The 22630-nt window shown below is 42.3% G+C and overlaps 1 protein-coding gene across 4 annotated transcripts in view; it reads left to right on the forward strand.

The window, feature by feature from the left end:
• The first annotated feature begins 16474 nt into the window (after positions 1-16474).
• The window catches only part of LOC106570300 (septin-7), a 45975-nt gene continuing 39819 nt past the window's right edge, over positions 16475-22630 (forward strand). For 3 of the 4 annotated variants that reach the window (XR_006758923.1, XR_006758924.1, XM_014142467.2), the window contains exons 1-2: positions 16475-16691; positions 17368-17369. Coding sequence is in view for 2 of the 4 variants with exons in the window: in XM_014142467.2 (XP_013997942.1) it covers positions 16637-16691; positions 17368-17369 (57 nt within the window). In the remaining 2 variants the exon portion in view is untranslated. The remainder of the gene's footprint in view (positions 16692-17367; positions 17370-22630) is intronic. The other variant, XM_014142468.2, reaches the window with a different exon arrangement.

Here is a 22630-nt window from a genome sequence, read left to right on the forward strand (position 1 = left end):
TTTACAGGAAAATTCTTGAGGGAAACCTGTTTCAGTCTTCCAGAGATTTGAGACTGGGACGGAGGTTCACCTTCCAGCAGGACAATGGCCCTAAGCATACTGCTAAAGCAACACTCGACTGGTTTAGGGGGAAACATTTAAAGGTCTTGGAATGGTCTAGTCAAAGCCCGGACTCGTTTTGCTGTGGATATAGATACTTAAGAACGTTTTTCCTCCAGTATCTTCACAAGGTCCTTTGCTGTTGTTCCGGGATTGATTTGCACTTTTCGCATCAAAGTACATTCATCTCGGCCTCCCGGGTGGCGCAGTGGTCTAAGGTACTGCATTGCAGTGCTAGCTGTGCCACCAAAGATTCTGGGTTCGAGCCCAGGCTCTGTCACAGCCGGCTGTGACCAGGAGGCCCATGGGGCGGCGAACAATTGGCCCAGTGTTGTCCGGGTTAGGGAGGGTTTGGCTGGCAGGGATATCCTTGTCTTGTTGTGCACTAGCGACTCCTGTGGCGGGCTGGGTGCAGTGCATGCTGACCAGGTCGCCAGGTGTACGGTGTTTCCTCCGACACATTGGTGCGGCTGCTTCCGGGTTGGATGGGCATTGTGTCAAGAAGCAGTGCGGCTGGGTTGGGTTGTGTTTCGGAGGACGCATGGCTCTCGACCTTCGCCTCTCCCGAGTCCATACGGGAGTTACTACCAATTGGATACCACGAAATTGGGGAGAAAAAAGGAGGTAAACAAAAAGTTAATTAAAAAAGTACATTCATCTCTAGGAGACAGCTGTGTGGTCCCATGGTGTTTATACTTGCATACTTTTGTTTGTACAGATGAACGTGGTATCTTCAGGCATTTGGAAATTGCTCCCAAGGATGAACCAGACTTGTGGAGATCTCCAATTTTTGATTTCTTTTGAGTTTGACAGTAGGCCTTGAAATACATCCACAGGTACACCTCTAATTGACTCCTCTAATTGACTCAAATTATGTCAATTAGCCTATCAGAAGCTTCTAAAGCCATGACATCATTTTCTGGAATTTTCCAAGCTGTTTAAAGGCACAGTCAACTTAGTGTATGTAAATGTAACGGTCGTCGTGAACACAGGACCAAAACGCAGCGGGAATATGAATGCTCATCTTTTTAATAATAAGAAAAGTGAACACTTACAAAATAAACAAAACAACGACTACACAGTTCCATAAGGCAAAGTAGCTATACAGAAAACATCTACCCACAAAACCCAAAGGAAAAACAGGCTGCTTAAGTATGACTCCCAATCAGCAACAACGATATACAGCTGTTCCTGATTGAGAGTCATACCCGGCCGAAACAAAGAAATCCCAAACATAGAAACACGGACATAGAAGGCCCACCCAAATCACACCCTGACCAAACCTAAATAGAGACATTAAAAGGCTCTCTCAGGTCAGGGCGTGACAGCAAACTTCTGACCCACTGGAATTGTGATACAGTGAATTATAAGTGAAATAATCTGTCTGTAAACAATTGTTGGAAAAATGACTTGTATCATGCACAAAGTAGATGTCCTAACCGACTTGCCAAAACTATAGTTTGTTAACAAGACATTTGTGGAGTGGTTGAAAAACTAGTTTTAATGACTCCAACCTAAGTGTATGTAAACTTCCAACTTCAACTGTATGTGCAGATGAGGATGTCCAGTTAGAAATACTGGTGTGCAAAAGAGCAGAAAAACAAAAATGAGGTAGGTAGTTGGTTGGATGGGGTATTTACAGATGGGCTGTGTACAGCTGAAGCGATCGGTAAGCTGCTCTAACAGCTGATGCTTAAAGTTAGTGAGGGAGATATAAGTCTCCGACTTCAGTGATTTTTGCAATTTGTTCCAGTCACTGGCAGCAGAGAACTGGAAGGAAAGGCAGCCAAAGGGGGTGTTGGCTTTGGGGATGACCAGTGAAATATACCTGCTGGAGCACGTGCTATGGGTGGGTGTTGTTATAGTTACCAGTGAGCTGAGATAAGGTGGAGCTGTACCTAGCAAAGACTTATAGATGACCTGTAGCCAGTGGGTTTGGCGACGAATATGTAGTGAGGACCAGACAACAAGAGCATACAGGTCACAGTGGTGGGTAGTATATTGGGCTTTGGTGACAAAACGGATGGCACTGTGATAGACTGCATCCAATTTGCTGAGTAGAGTGTTGGAGGCTATTTTGTAAATGACATCGCCTAAGTAAAGGATTGGTAGGATAGTCAGTTTTGCGAGGGTATGTTTGGCAGCATGAGTGAAAGTAGGCTTTGTTACGAAATGTAACTTTATATTGGAGATGCTTAATGTGAGTCTGGAAGGAGAGTTTACAGTCTAACCAGACACCTAGGTATTTATAGTTGTCCACATATTTTAAGTCAGAACTGTCCAGAGTAGTGATGCTAGTCGGGCGGGCGGGTGTGGGCAGCGATCGGTTGAAGAGCATGCATTTCGTTTTACTAGCATTTAAGAGCAGTTGGAGGCCACGGAAGGAGTGCTGTATGGCGTTGAAGCTCGTTTGGAGGTTTGATAACATAGTGTCCAAAGAAGGGCCAGATGTATACAGAATGGTCTCGTCTGCATAGAGGTGGATCAAAGAATCCCCCGCAGCAAGAGCGACATCAATGATATATACAGTGAAACGAGTTGGCCCAAGAGTTGAACCCCTGTGGCACCCCCACAGAGACTGCCAGAGATCCGGACAACACCTCTGATTTGACACACTGAACTCTATCTGAGAAGTAGTTAGTGAGCCAGGCGAGGCAGTCATTTGAGAAACCAAGGCTGTTGAGTCTGCCGATAAGAATAAAGTTATTGACAGAGTCGAAAGCCTTGGCCAGGTCGATGAAGACGGCTGCACAGTACTGTCTTTTATCGATGGCTGTTATGATATCGTTTAGGACCTAGAGCGTGGCTGAGGTGCACCCGTGACCAGTTCAGAAACCGGATTGCATAGTGGAGAAGGTACGGTGGGATTCGAAATGGTCGGTGATCTGTTTGTTCACTTGGCTTTTGAAGACTTTAGAAAGGCAAGACAGGATGGATATAGGTCTGTATCAGTTTGGGTCTAGAGTGTCTCCCCCTTTGAAGAGGGGGGGATGACCACAGCCGCTTTCCAATCTTTAGGAATCTCAGACGATATGAAAGAGAGGTTGAACAGACTAGTGATAGGGGTTGCAACAATGGCGGCGGATAATTTTAGGAAGAGAGGGTCCAGATTGTCTGGCCCAGCTGATTTGTAGGGATCCAGATTTTGCAGCTCTTTCAGAACATCAGCTGTCTGGATTTGGGTAAAGGAGAAGAGGGGTGAGGGCTTGGGACAGTTGCTGCGGGGGGTGCATAGCTGTTGGCCGGGGTTGGGCTAGCCAGGTGGAAAGCATGGCCAACTGTAGAGAAATGCTTATTGAAATTCTCAATTATCGTGGATTTATCACTGGTGACAGTGGGCAACTGGGAGGAGGTGCTCTTATTCTCCATGGACTTTACAGTGTCCCAAAACGTTTTGGAATTAGTGCTAGAGGATGCAAATTTCTATTTGAAAAAACTAGCCTTTGCTTTCCTAACTGACTGTGTGTATTGGTTCCTGACTTCCCTGAAAAGTTGCATATCGCGGGGACTATTCGAAGCTAGTGCAATACACCACAGGGTGTTTTTGTGCTGGTCGAGGGCAGTCAAGGGCAGTCAACAATGAAGAATTTCAAAAACTCAGCAAAAAAAGAAACGTCCCTTTTTCAGGACCCTGGCTTTCAAAGATAATTTGTAACAATCCAAATAACTTCACAGATCTTCATTGTAAAGGGTTTAAACACTGTTTCCCATGCTTGTTCAATGAACCATAAAGAATTAATGAACATTCACCTGTGGAACGGTCGTTAAGACACTAACAGCTTACAGACGGTAGGCATTTAGGGTCACAGTTATGAAAACTTAGGACACTAAAGTGGTCTTTCTAGGGACTCTGAAATTGTAACGGCTGTCTGAAGAGAGAGTAGACCAAGGTGCAGCGGAGTTAGTGCTCATCTTCAGGAATTTATTAACGACGAAAGAACACTATACACACAAAACAAGAAAACCGACAGCCAAACAGTACTGTCAGGTGCAAGACACTAAACAGAAACAATCCCCCACAAAACCCAAAGGAAAAACAGGCTTCTTATGTGTGACTCCCAATCAGCAACAACGAACTACAGCTGTGCCTGATTGGGAGCCACACACGGCCCAAAACAAAGAAATACAAAAACATAGAAAAATGAACATAGAATGCCCACCCAATGTAACACCCTGGCCTAACCAAAATAAAGAACAAAAACCCCTCTCTATGGCCAGGGCGTTACAGTACCCCCCCCCAAAGGTGCGGACTCCGGCCGCAAAACCTGACTCTGAAGGGGCGGCGGCTCAGGTGCGGGACGTGGCCTCCGCTCCACCCTCGGCGTCGCCCACTTAGGTGGCGCCCCTGGCCGCGCCGGAGGACTGGTGGGCGACCCTGACTGCGCCCGCCTGGCGGGCGAATCTGGCTGCGCCCGGCTGGTGGGCGACCCTGGCTGCGCCCGGCTGGCGGGCGTCCCTGGCTGCGCCCGGCGGCTCTGGCGGCTCCGGGCTGGCGGGCGGCTCCGGGCTGGCGGGCGGCTCCGGGCTGGCGGGCGGCTCCGGGCTGGCGGGCGGCTCTGGCGGCTCCGGACAGGTGGCGGCTCTGGTGTCTCCGGACAGGCGGGCGGCTCTGGCGGCTCCGGACAGGCGGGCGGCTCTGGCGGCTCCGGACAGGCGGGCGGCTCTGGTGGCTCCGGACTGGCGGGCGGCTCTGGCGGCTCCGGACTGGCGGGCGGCTCTGGCGGCTCCGGACTGGCGGCTCCTTGGTGGAAGAGTGGGGTAACATCTCACAGCAAGAACTGACAAATCTGCTGCAGTCCATGTGGAGGAGATGCACTACAGTACTTAATGCAGCTGGTGGCCACACCAGATACTGACTGTTACTTTTGATTTTGACCCCCCCTTTGTTCAGGGACACATTATTCAATTTCTGTTAGTCACGTGTCTGTGGAACTTTATGTGTAAGTTGTTGAATCTTGTTATGTTCATACAAATATTTACACATGTTAAGTTTGATGAAAATATACACAGTTGACAGTGAATGGACGTTTCTTTTTTTACTGAGTTTATGTATGACGACTGTAAGTCCAGAATGTTAAAATAACACCCATAACACCATCACCTAAGATGGAGGTCCCATCTATAAAGGGTATGCATAGGGTTTATAAATGGTTAACAAATAATGAAAGTCATTCACATAGCATACATTTTATTTAAGAAATTAACAACATCATGTATCTTGCTAAAGAGTGAGACTGATAAACGACTGCTGTCCATGTGAAAATGTCACACATTAAATTACTCAGACGTTATTATGGAAAAAAACATGCTCATAAATGATCAACTCTGAATTTATTACACCTTTGATAGCAAAGCCAGTAACACATTGATGAGACTATAGAACAGGCAGTAGGCCTAATTATTGAACTTTCTGTGTCATCCTCTGTGATGCCAGTGACCTGGCCCAGTGATTATCCAAGGCCAAATGTCGCAATGAATGCCACAAATGTATTCAATGAACACCCTATATTTTTCCCCCCCAAACACTGGAATAATCCACTCAATGACAACACAAGTTATGTTACCTGGCCATTTGCAATTTCTCTCTTTCTATTTTACTAATGTAACCATGCAAGGTGTATTAGGTACGAACCAACACAGCCATTAAGCTGACGATAACACATGAAGTGTGAGTGTAAATAAAACCGTAGGGGAAGTTGGTGGGTGGAATTATGAGGAGAAAGCAACAGACTATTAATTGGCGTGAATAAGCCCTTCAAATGGCGAAGAAATGAAAGCCACAGTGTAATATGTCCACAGGGCTGCTCCATGTGTGTGTCTGTCTGTCTCTGTCTGTGTGTCTGTGTGTGTGTGTGTGTGTGTGTGTGTGTGTGTGTGTGTGTGTAGTCAGAACGACTCTCCTCCACCTTATCGGAGTTAAGCAGCCAGGGCTGTGTGACTAAACCAGCCTAGCAGAGACGTCACATGAACCTGCATGCATTTGAAGATGTGTGTAGTGCAGGTCATTACAAACCAGCTGTGGGTAGCTCTATCAAACTAGCTAGAACCAGGTATTATTGTACCTAGCTAGGTTCTGAAACCTGGGTTTTTTACACTAAGCCTCATTCACGTTGCAAATGTAGCCTCTTAACAATGCTTTTCCTGAGATGGTCAGACAGACCTACCTAATCCTAGATACTACAGTATGTGAGGGAGTTTTATATTAATCAGGAATCAAACAAATAGCTGGGAGTTCCTGGGATTCTTGATAACTTTAATCATACCAAGCCAGACCCCTGAAACTAAAAATGCATAACACGATCCAGTTTCAGGGTTTGACACCTCTATCCACAGAAAAAACATTATAGGAGAAATGACATTTTGAAAAATCAGCAATTAAAGTGACAGTCATGTATGCGTAGAAACATATTCCCTCTCCACAGGACTGGATATACACAATAGTATATGTTTCTTTGTCCACCGCTACAGAAATACCTCAAAAGGTCCAGGCTCCCTATTCTGCTTAAATACCAGACTGCTTTTGAAGACATTCTGTCTGGATACTCAGAAATTCGTACTGGAATTATTGTAACTCTGTCAAGTCCTCAGCTCTCGACAAATGTTGCAAATTGCATAAATCTCTTGCACGCTACTTGTGAGATGAAGGCATTGCCTATTTTTCAGGGAGTACATCTTTCATCAACTGTACATTACTGTATCACAGCTGACCTGGAAGAAGCATGGCACACCTGTGGAGGGATGCTGTTTTTAGTCTTCACTCACACCATGTTCCTTCCTTCTGTCCCTCCCACCACCTCGCCTGGTTTCTTTCACCCTCTCATGATCATCTTCACAACCTCTCCCCAAGGCTCTGGAGGAAATCAAAGGTGTGAAACCTCATTGCAATAATCAGCTCGATTTAACATGAAGGAGATGGCACTCTCATGGTGGTGCTGTGCTATAGGAGAAAGCAAACACGAGAAGGAGCAAGACCATTCATAGCCAAATGATGGTACTTGCTGTATGTAGGGATACTGAGAACTATAACATAACATATTTATGTTGAAATAAGATGTGTATGGAGTTCCTCTAGGCTCTGTTTTAGGATCATTGTTCTGGTGATATATCGTGCTACCTCTTTCTCACTGACTTCTTGGAACTTGTATCCTTTGGGAAAGTCCTCAGCTTAACCTTTACGGGGTAATTAGACTTGATCTACTGACTTGAGGTTTCTACTGCTAATGGATGTCTCAAACCATCACCTTTGAAGTTCATTTTGTTTCACATTTTCAAGCCAAACACCATTCCACCAGACATCATTACTTCCCTGTGAAGAAATGCATATAAGAGGCTATTTTAAAGCGTGAAACAGGTGGTGTCAAAGACAGTAGAAGCCTTAATCTCAGGCTTTCTTTCCCTGAATAACATTAACAAGGTTCAACTTCTTACAATGTTATAGTCATGTGGAAAATGTCAATTCTGCTCCTATTCAAAAGCAACACATAAGAAGTATTTTTCTCTATGTCCCTTTACTGGCTCTGACAGTGTTTCTGACTGCTGAATGTTGTCCTCCTCAACATGTGGACAAGACTCAGATATTTGTATTTTCTTTCTAGTTTTTGTGGTCTCGTTTCAGTGTGTTGATCATCAGTTTCTCGACAGACTTTAGGGTCTCTTCTCTTCCAGAGAGGATGGAATATGTAAATACAGCCAGCTAGCTTGTGCCACTGTCTGTCTGTTTGCTTTTATGTGGGATTTGGGCAGCTTGTTAGCGGAGTACAGCTTACACATCACAACTCACCCAGCAGAATGCTTTGGCAGCCAGTTGGCAAAGAGGTCTCTCTGACAATACAAGGCTTTTTGCTTCGGAACTGAATTTTCATTCTGCTTATTTTCCCCATACTGGGTTTATTGAGTTGAGATTCTATTTTTTGCTGTCTCTTGTTTGGAAGGGAGTCCACGGTTAATTATTTCTCAATGACAAGTAGATATCAGCCACATTAGGAGGGTAAATGTAAAACATTTGAGAGTTTCTCAGGTACAACACTACACCAGGATGACAAGGGAGCACACCACAAGGGTACAACAATGTTAGATGTGAAGGCGTTAATTAAATTAAATTAGCTGTGTACCACCATATGGGCACACTTTGCATGTGTGACACTGTCGATAGTGATATTAACATACTGCCTATTGACATGTTGCCAATTTAATTTCTCTGTGTTTTCTCATCATTGGATGTATCTAATCACACGATTTACATACGTTTTTGAAGGATGTAAAGAACATTATAGGACTCACAGTATATAATAAGGGTTCTAAAAACCTCACGTTCAGTTTGTGAGTAATTACACTCTTCATTACCATACTCAGATGATTTCCTCTCATAGGGCCAAACAAGGCATGTGTTGCCTATAAACAAGATCATGGTTAACTCTGTTTATCCCCGTTTCAGCACGGCGCTTATGCCCTCATGCTATCCTACCATGTAGGATAGAGGCCAGGGCAGGGAGCAAAGGCTGCATGATAGTCAGTTCTTCAGAGAGAGAAAGAGAGACACAAAACCAATGTCATGGTTTGCGCATATAAGGGATAAAGACAAACTTAAGTAAATAAGACTTAAAAACACATGCTATGCTTACTTACTCTTTGTGGAGAGACGGCAAAATGTTTCTGTATATATGTTAAGTTGTCTTAAACATGTGTAGCTATTGGTGCCAGTGAATCACAACTAATCTGGTGTTGGAAGTGAGGATGTCCTTAGCAACAGCGCATCTGAAAAAATAGGAACTCATTCACTTGGATGGTCTATACAGGGTTACCAAATGTTTTGGGCCTGTGGCCGTTTTTGACATCAACATTTTTTAGCAACCCCACCATGTAAAAAAAAAGGTGATGTAATCAAAGGCCATTGTTTATTTTTTTAATTGGGGGCTATGACAGTCTATTACAAATCAGTATGACAGTACTTTTGACAGTGTTTCAAAATGAAGGAAGTATGGTTTGAAGTGACTGAAATTCAGCAGAAAAGTACTGGGAAGTTCAGAAGATCATCAGGCAATAATTTTGTATGATCTTCTGTGTAGAAAAGAACCTCATCATTGGTTGTGTTTTTCACCCAGTCTGCTTTAGTGTCTGGTCTTGTCCACTCTGTTCTAATGAGGCTTGTGGGCATTGTAGAGGGAAACAGAAGACACATACGTGTTCCTGAGAGTCTTATCTTTCAGTGATGGGGTCATACTATTTTGTAGCTTAAACCATTCAAAAGACAGAGCCATTTGTAGGAATAAAACAGAAAGCTCTCTGTTTATTACAACCACATCTAGCAGCTACCAGAGGTTACTGACGTAACGCCAGTTCTATAAACCAAGTGCAAATTATTTTCTTTTATTTCAGTTTCTCTCATATTCAAGTCATGACCCCTAGTTTAGAAAATGCTGGCCAATAAACTTAACTTCCCAGGATCCATGCCTACCGATGGCCTTACAGGCACACTCTCCCTACCCACTGCACGCCCTCCCCTTTATTCCAACGCATCTAAAAAGGGTATTTAATTCAGATGAATGGTTATATGCAATTATTCTTTAAAGAAACCCTGAATATGCTAATGGTTTTGACAGGACACCCCTGGGTCTTTAATCATACTGAAGAATGTGGAACCCCCCCGGACATCTAGGATCTATATCTTTCCATGTGAACACTGTCTGGGACTATTAACTCCCATAGTTAAGTTAGTCCATGGAAAGTATTGGAGGACAGAGTCAGACATATCTCAGCTTACTGTAGGTAACATGTAAGTATAATGGTTCAATGGCACTATTATGACATAAAGTATTCTAATGAGACCATGTTGGCAGGAGAACTGTGTTGTTGCTGTAACTGTATGTTATTTGAATTTCATGGAAGATAACTGCATATTACTGTTGTCATTGAATTCTCCTGAGTCCTTGTCTCATCGTACTGCTCACATGTGCCAGCCTACTGTCGCCTGGAAGACAGCACATAAAAGAAGCCTAAGCCTCGAGGGGATCAAGCGGGAGAAATGTCTTAACAGTGTATGAAACACAAAAACTCCCACCAATGAAAATCAATAATGACAACAGGACTGTTTTATGTCCAACTCATGGAAACTTCAAAGCCAGCGAGGCTGCTGGAACCAGGTACACAGAAGCCAACAAGCTGCTGCAGTGGCAGAGACAAATGTATTCACATATAGACAAAGAGGTGTCACATGGATTGGGAACAAAACAGAGTGCCTACGTAGAAATACACCTGCAGGCCCCAAAACAATGCTTGTTCTCTCTCGAGTAAGCCTCTCGTTTAAAAAAAACTTGACTGATTTTCTCATGCAGCTTTTGAGAGGTCCAGGAGGATCTTTCTTTGTTATTATGAAGGACCCCACGAAGACAGACACACATACATGCACACGGACACACACGTGTTGGAATTAACAGTGAACTGTAGGCCCATCACTCCCAGTGCCCAGCCCTCGAGCCGCAGCTTATTCAAATGAAGCCTCTCAGAAGGCATAGTGGGGTTTGAGTCCCATACAGCCCTTTCTGCTGGCATCATAAGCAGGGTCGTGGCGTGAAGGAGAAGGCGTCATGGTCCGTCTGTAGTGTATCCGTACATTAAAAACCAATGGTGTAAAGTACTTAAGTAAAAATACTTTAAAGTACTATTTAAGTCGTTTTTTGGGGTATCTGTACTTTACTATTTATATTTTTGACAACTTTTACTTCACTACATTCCTAAAGAAAATGATGTACTTTTTACTCCATACATTTTCCCTGACACCTAAAAGGACTCGTTACACTTTGAATGCTTAGCAGGGCAGAAATGGTCCAACTCACGCACTTAAGAGTATCAAGAAAACATCCCTGGTCATCTCTACTGCCTCTGACCTGGCGGACTCACTAAACACAAAAGCTTTCTTTCTGAATGATGTCTGAGATTTGGAGTGTGCCCCTGGCTATCAGTAAATTTAAAAAAAACATGAACAATTGTGCCATCTAGTTTGCTTAACATATGGAATTTGAAATGATTTATATTTTCACTTTTGATACTTAGTACATTTTTGCATTAACTTTTGATACTTAAGTATATTTAAAACCAAATACTTTTAGACTTTTACTCAAGTAGTATTTTACTGGGTGACCTTCACTTTTACTTGAGTCATTTTCTATTTAGATATTTTTACTTTTACTCAAGTATGACAATTGGGTACTTTTTCCACCACTGATTAAAACACCCTGTAGGATGGGTAGGGGTTTGGACACACACACACACACACACACACACACACACACACACACACACACACACACACACACACACACACACACACACACACACACACACACACACACACACACACACACACACACACACACACACACACACACACACACACACATACATATCATAGCTACACTTTTCCCCCCATATTTCTCTTTCCTATCTTTCTTTCCTCTTTCCTCTTGAGCTGTGAGCTTTCTTTCTTTAGCCTCTCTAATGAGCTATGGCTGAAGATGACAAGCAGTGTCTCTAATGGCTTGTATTATAACACACACATACGCACGTACACACACCACATGTTCATGCATGCATTACCCCCATATACACGCCCACACTAACGCTCACCCGATAAATCCATTCTCAGAAGTGGATGCATGTTTCATGATTTTATTTTACATTTTAAATTACACAAAAAAGATCACTACACTGGCAACAGTGACATTGGTTTGTGACAAAGGTGGGTATAGAATAATTATAGACGAACACAGTTTTACACGGGCAAGGACACACATGACATGAAGGACATGCATGTTCTGAATATCATTATTTCACTGACTACAAATATTCTGTACTTCATTGACTTAAATCTCATAGGAAGGTAGCCTACATTTAGAACTTGCAATAGACTTGAAACTAAATAAATGATACCTATATATCTGAGCCTATTTTGGGATAATCTATGAAAAATGTACATACCATTTACTATAATTGTCTCTTATCATTGTAGCAGGAAAAGGTCCCCCTGTTCCAAGGCACGCTACTTCACAGCATGGTTTCTTCCCAAGCACTCCAGGATCCATGTAAAATAATGAATGAATGAGCAATCGCTTCTCAGTTCTCTTTCTTTGAATGAGGGAATATAAAGTTTATGGAAATTATATCCATATAAAACATATCACACACACACACACACACACACACACACACACACACACACACACACACACACACACACACACACAGTGTAATTAGCATTCAGATGTTATAGAACTACTATGTGAGTGGAGGATATTGACTGAGCTCTGCTATGAGATGCTGTGGAGGGTTTCAGAAGAGTCTGAGTCATTACAGTCATTACTGCACTTAGATCGACTGTGAATGAATGGCGATTCTCTTTATGACTCAGACATAAACAGTCCTCTACAGGAGAGCCCATTCCCAGGACCTAGATTTGATTGTACAGCCGATCCCGCCGCTGTTCACTCCTATGAGAAGAAATACTGAACCGCATGGCCATATAGTTGCATTTGATATCTCCAACACTGACATCTTGTGGACGTTTCATGCTATAACTAATATTGTCTAATTGAGTGCTTTATTCATTTAGAATATTGAATATGTAAATGAGAGGGTGTGTCTCAGAAGGCAAATTATAGTGTGTGATAAAGCAAAAGACAAATACACTGTAACTACCCCAATACACTTGTCATGTGTAACCTTTAACCATTCACTCCTCAATTACATCATCGGGCAGCCCTGTAATTTGTAAATTTTCTCACACTAACATATTCAGACTTCTCTATAACTGGTTAGAGTATTTGTTCATTAGAAGGGCTGAATCCATGCCACAGTAATAACACACACACACACACACAGGTGGCACAAAGTCAGTCATTCAGCTGATGATCTCTCTCATATCAGATATGTAAAGCGACATTCTCATTCCTCTACAGTGCCACATCCCATTTCATCTCAACACGGAGGTTGTCATGTGGTTAGTTGGTGTATTCAGGGTTTCAAGGCTGTTTAGGGCTCAATGTTACAGTCCAATTTTCCTCTTCTGTGTTGGTAATGATTTTAACAAAGGCCTGAGGTACTGTGGCATCATCCCAACGCTGCCACCAATTTTTTTATTTTATTTTATTTCACCTTTATTTACAACTGCGACCTGGCCAAGATAAAGCAAAGCAGTTCGACACATACAACAACACAGAGTCACACATGGAATAAAACACACATACAGTCAATAATATAGTATATATATATAAAATTATAATCATTTTAAAAAAATGTAGATAATGTGTTGGACTTAGAAGGGAGCAATCAAGATGCTTGATCCAGTGACACTATGGTGATAGGGAAGGCATGCTATCTCCTGTGCCATAGATGTCAAGACCTCTTGGACGAAGATCCTGTTGTGTATATTGTGAAGTTCTTTAAATAAAGATGGCCTGTTTGCCTGTTGATTATGGTTTATCTTTCATACAATAACCACTAGGTGGCACCACAGGTCATATTATCAATCCATGAATGAATCATTCCATCATGGTATAGGATTTCATAAACCAACCATGGCATACGGGCAGAAATGATTTATAACCTACTTTACTATAGGCCTACGGCAATATACATACCTTATAGCTGATATGAGTCAGTTATAATGCTGTTAGTAAATCAGGGGTTTAAGAAAGAGGGATGATCTGGGACCTCTGTTCAGTAATCTTTCTGGTGTGGTCCTAAAATCTCGCGATACATTCCTCTCATTTCGCTCCATTGTTCTTCACCAAGGAAACTATCCGCATTTTTTCTAATCTCCTCCCATAGAGATAGTTAGACGATGCAACATTGTATCTGTCCCATTATGGCGTCTGTGCAGCATGGGCTGCGCCATTGAAGTAGTCCATTTTCTTTTTCTACTACATCTATGAGTTGGTAAACAAACTGAAAGGGTGAATACTGCCACCTGGAGAGTTTTGTTTGAATAGGTATAAAGCTAAGGTTACTGCCACCTGCGGTTATGTAATGTTTGCTCAGAAGTATAATTCATTGGCTGATCCCTCCCGGTGACCTGGATGGAATAATGTGATCCTTCCTTAACCCATAGGATGTCCCAGCCAGTGGTGTAGTGGAGGGTGTACGCAGGTATACACCATATATCCACTTATTTTTCAGTGGGCATTGCACAAAGTCACTTGTTAATCCCCACGATGTGTATCAAAGGAGTGTAGAGGCAGTGTACACTGTATCAATTAATAAGGCTGATGGAACAAATCAGAATGTTTAGCTTAAAATGTTGATAAACTATTAGGCTATTTCTTCAAATTTTAGGTGCAGCAATGTGCACATGGCGGTAGGCCTACGTGCTAATGTTCCAAAATGCAATTTGCGGAAAACACCTTTCTAAAAGGTGCACTGCACATGCAAGCGGTTTCATGAACAGAAATGGAAATATCCATAAGAAATGAAGAGACCTAAAGATGCAACAACTGTCATGGATCGCTAATATGGCTGCTAGACAATAAAATAAAGTTGAAAGAAAACCAATAGAACAGGAGGACACATATGAGGAAGTTTTTATAAAATCATTTCTTCCATGTTTCTATGGTGGGATTTTATTTATAGGCTACTTTGAAGTAAGGTAAGATATGCTCATAATACAGATACAGGATCTTAATTTGAGCCATTTTCCTTCCACAGGAAAATATCTTGCAGCAACAGGAAATGTGAATTATTATGGTTATAGTTTTGTAGGGGTTGATACATTTTTCGTTTGGGCAAATTAAGTCTGACATTTAAAGTGTCAATTGCAAACTTTAGAAGCCTTTTGAAACCTTGAATACACCACAAGTTAGCATTTTCTACGGTACAGGAACATTCTCAGCAACAAAAAAGTAATACAATTAAGATCCTACATCTGTAGGAAGTAAATAAATGAAGGAACAACAAAAACATATCAAAGGTAATGATAGGCCTAACCATCTTCTTGTAGATGGAAAGGCTTTCCCAAAAACTGTCTCAATTAAATGTTAACTAGTTACAAAGTAGCCTATGCCTAAACGGTAGAATGATATCAAGATTATTTGCATCAATGCAGTGACCATTTATTTTGCAAACTCCATCTCGTGCTACAGAAACACAGGTAACCAAACAACAGTGCCTGTGCACATGAATTAAAGGGAACTACACTTAAAAATTGAATTTTTGTAGATTTTTCCCAAACCTTAAAAGTGGGCTCCTGGTGTGGTTTAAGCATTGTTATGGACTTAGAACATCCAATTTATTTATCTACACAGTGCAATGTCCCAAATCACTGCCCTGGGGCATTGGAATGTTTTTTTTTTAGACCAGAGCAAAGAGTGCCTCCCACTGGCCCTCCAACACCACTTCCAGGAGCATCTGGTCTCCCATCCAGGACCTTAAAAGGCAAGCCAGCAGTGGGATGCAGAGTGGTAAGCAAAGATTGTGGATAAATGAAGATGTCCCACTTAGGCCATTTACCATTGAAAAAATGGTCACAGTTCTTGTCTGCTTAAGGAGTGGTTCTCCCATAGGCACCAAGGCATTAGCAACTGGGTCTGGTCTGCTTCATTCATTGACTGTATATGAACCAGGAAAAAGCAGCGAGTGAGAGGTCTCACTTCCTTTTCCACCTCTGGTGAAAGTCCTCAGTGGTGCTGCCCAGGCTTTTGGGTAGTGCAGCTGGGATATGTGTACTATCCTATCAGAGCTTTCGTATCCCCACCCTTTACAATGTTCTTGCTGTAAAATGTTTGGACGGGAGAGGTCGAGATGTGGGACGTGTGGGATAGATCACTATGAAGGAGATGTTGAATGTTTAGTAGAAGAGAATGGCCAAGGAGCAAAGCCTTGTAACTGGGGTGGAGCACCTGAAGAGAAATCCTTGAAATGCCCGATTTGGGTGAAAGAGACTGAGGTTGGCAAAATCAGGGCAGTTATGAGAGTCTCCTATGCGAAAGTTGTCAAAAGTGTAGAAAGATCAAATATCACTGAAGGAGTTTGTTTAGGTGCCCATAAAAGCCACATTTTTTGTATTCATCCTGTAGCGTATTCGCTCACTCCCCCTCAAAGATTTTAAAAGCATTGGATTGGTGTAAGAAATATGGTATCCACTCATGGGGAGAGACTTGGAATTTAGCCTCAGATGAACCGGGTAGGTAGGCCTACACCGCAGACTGAGAATCACCAGCAGTACCAAGACATTTTTAATATGAAGAAAGTGGACTGTTCTGTCATTTATAGCAATGGTGGTAAATAGCACTGCCTGTGTGGAATTAATGTTTATTTTGTGCATTTTATTTTACCCCCGTCCAGTTGGCGGCAACAATACTCCTTGTGTATGTAGTTCGCTAGTAGACCTCACCGAAGAAGAAGAATACGTTTTTTTTTTGCAGTACTAGTCCTCTATCTATCTCTATGTCTCCTTCACTTCAAGCAGACAGTGGACATTTTTGGTCTTAAGCGAATTAAGTTGCGTACGACTTTTACAGTTTTGTGGTCTCCGGTGAATTCGTGAAAGGGAATGCCGAACGGTGAAAGGTCCGTTAGTGAAGCGCCTGGGAACGGCAACATTATGGGTAAGTTAATTCATACTGGAACTTTTGTTATCGTTTGTGTCCTCGGGGTAGTCAGCTAACGTTAGCTACTAAAAAACCTGCAAGAATTAGTTAGCTATGTTAACTTGCTTAACTAGAAAAACAACGATAGCTTGAAAATGACTGAGTACTGTGTGGCATTAACTGTATTTGTTCGACTGTTAAGTGTGTTTGGTCCCTGGCACAGAGTCGGCTAGTACTAGCAAACGATAACTAACTTAGCTAACGATACAGTAGGTAGATACCTGACTAGCATTTTGAGATACAACCAGTGAAGTTGCTCAGTTGACCTTCTTCACACAGCATATCCTTTGGCCAGTAGTCAATTTATCTGGTTCAACCAGAGAAGTTGACTACTACTGGCCAAAGGATATGCTGTGTGAAGAAGGTCAACTGAGCAACTTCAGATGCCAGTTGTGGTGTTTGTGAGGAGTTGGCAACCCCAACAAAGGTGCATCATAACTAACGTTAAGTTACGTTTCTAGCTAACTACAGCAACTTACCTACAGTAGCTAACAAAACTAACGTTACATAGCTAAGTTAGCTTACTAGCTACTAGTACAGATAGAACGAGGTTAGTTATAAACAGGTTTGCCGCTAACTAGCTAGCTAGTAGGTTGTGATGCCTGGATAGTTGATGTCGCAGTTTGCTTGCTAGCTGTTATTCTGAAAAGTCGACGTAGCTAATGTTAGTTTGGTATCAGATGTAAAATGTCAGTGTTGGTCAAATAATCATTAGTTAATTCAAATCGGTTTAATCAATGCTAAAGTCAGTGTGAGGGAAACCTGGAGCAAAGTTATGAATCTACAAAGTTCCTCAAACATCTAGTTGGATACCTACATCATTTGAGTGTCTATCAAAATGTCAAACAGAAACTCTCTATTCAGCATCAACAAAATGTTTTACTCGGAGTGGGGTAGGATGACTGCAGTATCTACTTTTTAGAAAACCTAGTCCTTTACATGAGACTGGATTCATACTGTGGTACTGTACTCACATGGTGGATGCTCTGAGTGACTGCCTGTCAGTTATTCCTCCATGTGACCTGTAGCATCTGTCATGGAATGGCTTGCAGTGAGTGTAGAGGCCGTCATAGATCGTCACCCCTAGCCATTCAAATGTTTTCTCTAGTCGCTATGGAATACATACAATGTTATTACTTTAGCTTGAGTAAATAAATGCATTTTCCCACCATATCTCTCTGTTGTTATTGAACAATTGCCATCTCTCCATTATTGTGGCTAAGGTAGCCTAGTGGTTAGAGTATTGGGCCAGTAACCGAAAGGTTGCTGGATCGAATCCCGAGCTGACATGGTACAAATCTTTAGTTCTGCCCCTGAGCAAGGCAGTTAACCCACTGTTCCCCAGGCACCGTAGATGTCGATTAAGGCAGTCCCCCGCACCTCTCTGATTCAGAGGGGTTGGGTTAAATGCGGAAGACACATTTCAGTTGAAGGCATTCAGTTGTACAACTATCTAGGTATCCCCCTTTCCCTAACAACTTTTATGTCAGTCAGGGCTAGGGGTGTTGGTGACACCTGTGTTTTGTTATTCATAGGATAAAGGCTCTTCTAAACACGAGGAGAATGGTTCATTGATTTTTGTCATGTTAATTGGTTGGAAACTGTGAGCATTTCTGGGTTGCAGGCCAATTGAATGCATGACAGATGTATCCTATGGACTACAGGCCAAGCCTTCCTCAGTGTGATGGATGACCTATTGTCCCCAGTGACACAACAGAAGGAGTCCAGTCTGTGAGTCAGTGTGTCACATGGCGACGGCTGGGAATGACATCAGTTTGTTTAGGTTCCCATAAAAGCTACATTTTTGTATTCTTCTTCCTCTATCGTATTCATTCAGTCCTCCTCAAAGATTTTAAAAGCATTGTTTTGGTGTGACAAATATGGCATCCAATCATGGGGTGAGAATTGGAATTTAGCCTCAGATGAGCCCGGTAGGTTATAGGGCTGGGAACTGCGAGGGACCTCACAATATTGTCATAATACTTAGGTGCCGATACTATATGTAGTACAATCCTCACGATTCTATATTGCGATTCGATGTTCCAAACATATTGCTCCCCGTATGTCTGCTGTAGAGGGACAAAATAGAACCATGAGAAAACGAGTTTTGATCAGTCATTTAAAAAGAAGATTGAGAACAAGCTAGGAAGGAAAAATACTGTAGTTTTGCTGCAGTTACAGACAACTAGCACAAAAATAATATTGTCATATTGTCAACAATACGATATATCGTCAAAGATAATATCCTGATATGTAACTGTATAGATCCACCCCATCACTCTACTAGTGAATGGAGAATGGATCAACCGTCCATGTAGACCGCTCAGGACTGTCTTACTCCTACAGACTTAACATTATTCCTAAATTACAGTATAGAAATAAAATGGACTGTTATGAAAACACTCTATAGCATGCAAGACAGACTCTGATGGAGATGAAGGAAAAACTGTACACACAAACACACATACTGGTAAGTCCAGTGTCTGGGACGGTGCAGAAAGGTCATGGGAGGTGTCAGACTTTCTGAAGCAGCACAGAACAACATTCTCTACTGTGTATCCTCTAGAATTTGCAAGCCAATGTCAGTTTACTGTGCTAGGCTAACCTGCTAGGCCTTGCTTTAGGGTTAGCTTTAACACACCTCTTTCTAACCTTGGGCTCTCTGAGGCAGACTGGCCTTAATCCCACCACATCTCTTCTGGCAGTTTACCCACCACCAGCAAAGAAGAATAACAAATCTACTCTGCTGGAAGCAATGTGAGTGGGAACATAATGTATCAGGCTATCAGTGCATTGAAAAGCATGGGGAAGAGTGGTGGAAGGGGAGGCCTAAAGGAGAAGGCAGCGCTGCTTTCCTGGAGCTATGTACTGGCCTTTGTTAAAGCAATTGTTATAAAAGGTTGAGCTGAACAGGCAAGACACAGATGTCCACCACACCACGTGTCCCTCTCAGTGACCCTGGCCTAGGTGGAAGCTCTCTCTCCAACCTTGACAGTGGTATTGGAAATGTATCATGGGTGTTGCCTTGAACTTATTTTAGTACATGTCAACAAGCCTCTTATGCCTGCTATATGAGTCAGGACGCTGGGGTAGATGTAGCCTATATTTCACTCCTTTTTTTTCATAAGATGAGGCTAACTTTTATGACCCTCTCCTTGGACTCACGGAGAAGTATGGACGGCTCATTGTTATTTGCTCTGACTTGCACATCAAACATTTCTCTTCTCAGCGCAAGCTAGCAAAGAGATCAACATATATGATGATGATGCTGCTGTCTCAGCTATGTGCTGAAGTGGTTGCCATTTGTCTGATCAGCGACAGGCACCACTGACAGTCGTACTGCATACGTGACAGACGCTTCTGCTCCAGAGAGAGGCAGGCAGGCAGACAGGCAGACAGACAGACAGACAGACAACAGGAGGAAGTGGCTTGGGCGGTGAGGCATGCTACAGTAGGCTACATCTGTCAATTTATAACCCTCAAAGACCCTCAAAGGCTAGGTGGGGCATATCCTCTCCTGTGGAAGTGGGTCGTTAATAGCCAATGAGCTGAAAAACTGTAGAGGAATGAACAGCCTCCTCCTCTGAGCAGTGCTTTACTGGCAAAAACAGCTCATCCGCTTAATAATCTCAATATTTTTGGCCCAACTTTCTGGGTCTGGGATAGCCTGAGTGAATGCTCAAATTCTTGCCACCCTGATCTTGATGGTTTTACACTACGATGTTTGAGAGACGAAACATGTAGGAAATTGCTTTTTGTTAGTGTGAGGACGGAAACATGGTGCCTAGCTACTAACTCGAGACTATCTGCTATTCGTCAGTCTCTCCAACGCTGGAAGCCGTGTGAAGAGGCCTGTGGGCTGTCGGCCAATGGGATTTCACGGCTGTGGGCTGGTAGCCAATTGGATCTCATTTCACATCAGCCGATGAAATGATTGAAGGATGCATCACCTCAACTCTGGGATTAACCAATGACAGCTCCCATAAACGGACCTAAAATACTGTAGGAAGTTTGAGTTGTAACTCAAGTGGAGGATTAGGCTATTTGAATGCTAGGTAGGTTGACCGTGTTTTCCTCTCTCTGATGTGCTGAATAACAAGCATCATTGGCTGTCCTACTGCTTTAGCCTGAACTTGTCTGTGTCGTTACAGTTGGTAAATAGGTTATTTTTCTTCTCTTAACTGAGAACATTGTTTGGCTTCTGAGCCCACACTCCTCTTCAGTAATGGCTGATATCATATTTAGGTAAAGACCTATTACAGAGGGTCTTTCATGTCACTTTACTGGCAGCCAGGGAGCTGTAAAATAATCTGAGGCTAAAATCCTGTTTTCCAGAATAGACTTGTCATGAATTGTGATCCATCTCCATGTTTCACACCCTCTATAAAAAAATATATACATGTATACATACGTACATACATACACTACCGTTCAAAAGTTTGGGGTTACTTAAAAATGTCCTTGTTTTTGAAAGAAAAGTACATTAATTTGTCCATTAAAATAACATCAAATTGATCAGAAATACAGTGTAGACATTGTTAATGTTGTAAATGACTATTGTAGCTGGAATGGGCTGATGTAAAAAAACAAATTTCAAAAAATGGAATATCTACATAGGTGTACAGAGGCCCATTATCAGCAACCATCACTCTTGTGTTCCAATGGCACGTTGTGTTAGCTTATCCAAGTTTATCATTTTAAAAGGCTACTTAATCATTAGAAAACCCTTTTGCAATTATGTTAGCACAGCTGAAAACTGTTGGGCTGATTTAAAGAAGCAATAAAAGTGGCCTTCTTTACACTAGTTGAGTATCTGGAGCATCATGATTTGTGGGTTCGATTACAGGCTCAAAATGGCCAGAAACAAATAACTTTCTTCTGGAACTCGTCAGTCTATTCTTGTTCTGAGAAATGAAGGCTATTCCATGCGAGAAATTGCCAAGAAACTGAAGATCTCGTACAACGCTATGTCTTACTCCCTTCACAGAACAGCACAAACTGGCTCTAACCAGAATAGAAAGAGGAGTGGGATTCCTCGGTGCACAACTGAGCAAGAAGACAAGTACATTAGATTGTTTCTCAAACTAGTCAGACGCCTCACAAGTCTTCAACTGGCAGCTTCATTAAATAGTACCCGCAAAACACCAGTCTCAACAGTGAAGAGGCGACTCCGGGATGCTGACCTTCTAGACAGAGTTGCAAAGAAAAAGCCATATCTCAGACTGGCCAATAAAAATAAAATATATTAAGATGGGCAAAAGAACAGACACCGGAGAGAAGAACTCTGCCTAGAAGGCCAGCATCCCAGTGTCGCCTCTTCACCTTTGACGTTGAGACTCTGTACGCCTATGTAAATATTCCATAAAAAATCAGCCGTTTCCAGTTACAATAGTAATTTACAACATTAACAATGTCTACACTCTATTTCTGATCAATTCTATGATATTTTAATGGACAAAAATGTGCTTTTCTTTCAAAGACAAGGACATTTTCAAAGTGACCCCAAACTTCTGAACGGTAGTGTGTATGTGTGTCTGTCTGGCTGAGACGTTTATGCGTGGGTTTGACTACAAATAACCTAGCCCTATAAAACATTGGTTAAATCCCTTCAAATAGAATGAAGAAACTGAGTGGGAAAAGACTGGTTATACCCTTAGTTTTTGTCAAAAATTACATTTTTGGTGAAAAGATGCAGAAACTAGCATTAACCAAGCAAACCAAAATGATGTGTACCACCACCACACATCTGCTGATCTGATTGAGTGCTATAGGCAAAATAGAGTAGCAAGACCTATCAGGTATATTGTATAGGCTAGAAGTTACCAGGGTAAGCTATACCTCAAGCTATGCCTTTCTGACTACTATATGAGTAGGCATATCTCTTATTCATGATTGCA

This window comes from Salmo salar, chromosome ssa14 (assembly GCF_905237065.1).
Source record: "Salmo salar chromosome ssa14, Ssal_v3.1, whole genome shotgun sequence".
NCBI lineage: Eukaryota > Metazoa > Chordata > Actinopteri > Salmoniformes > Salmonidae > Salmo > Salmo salar.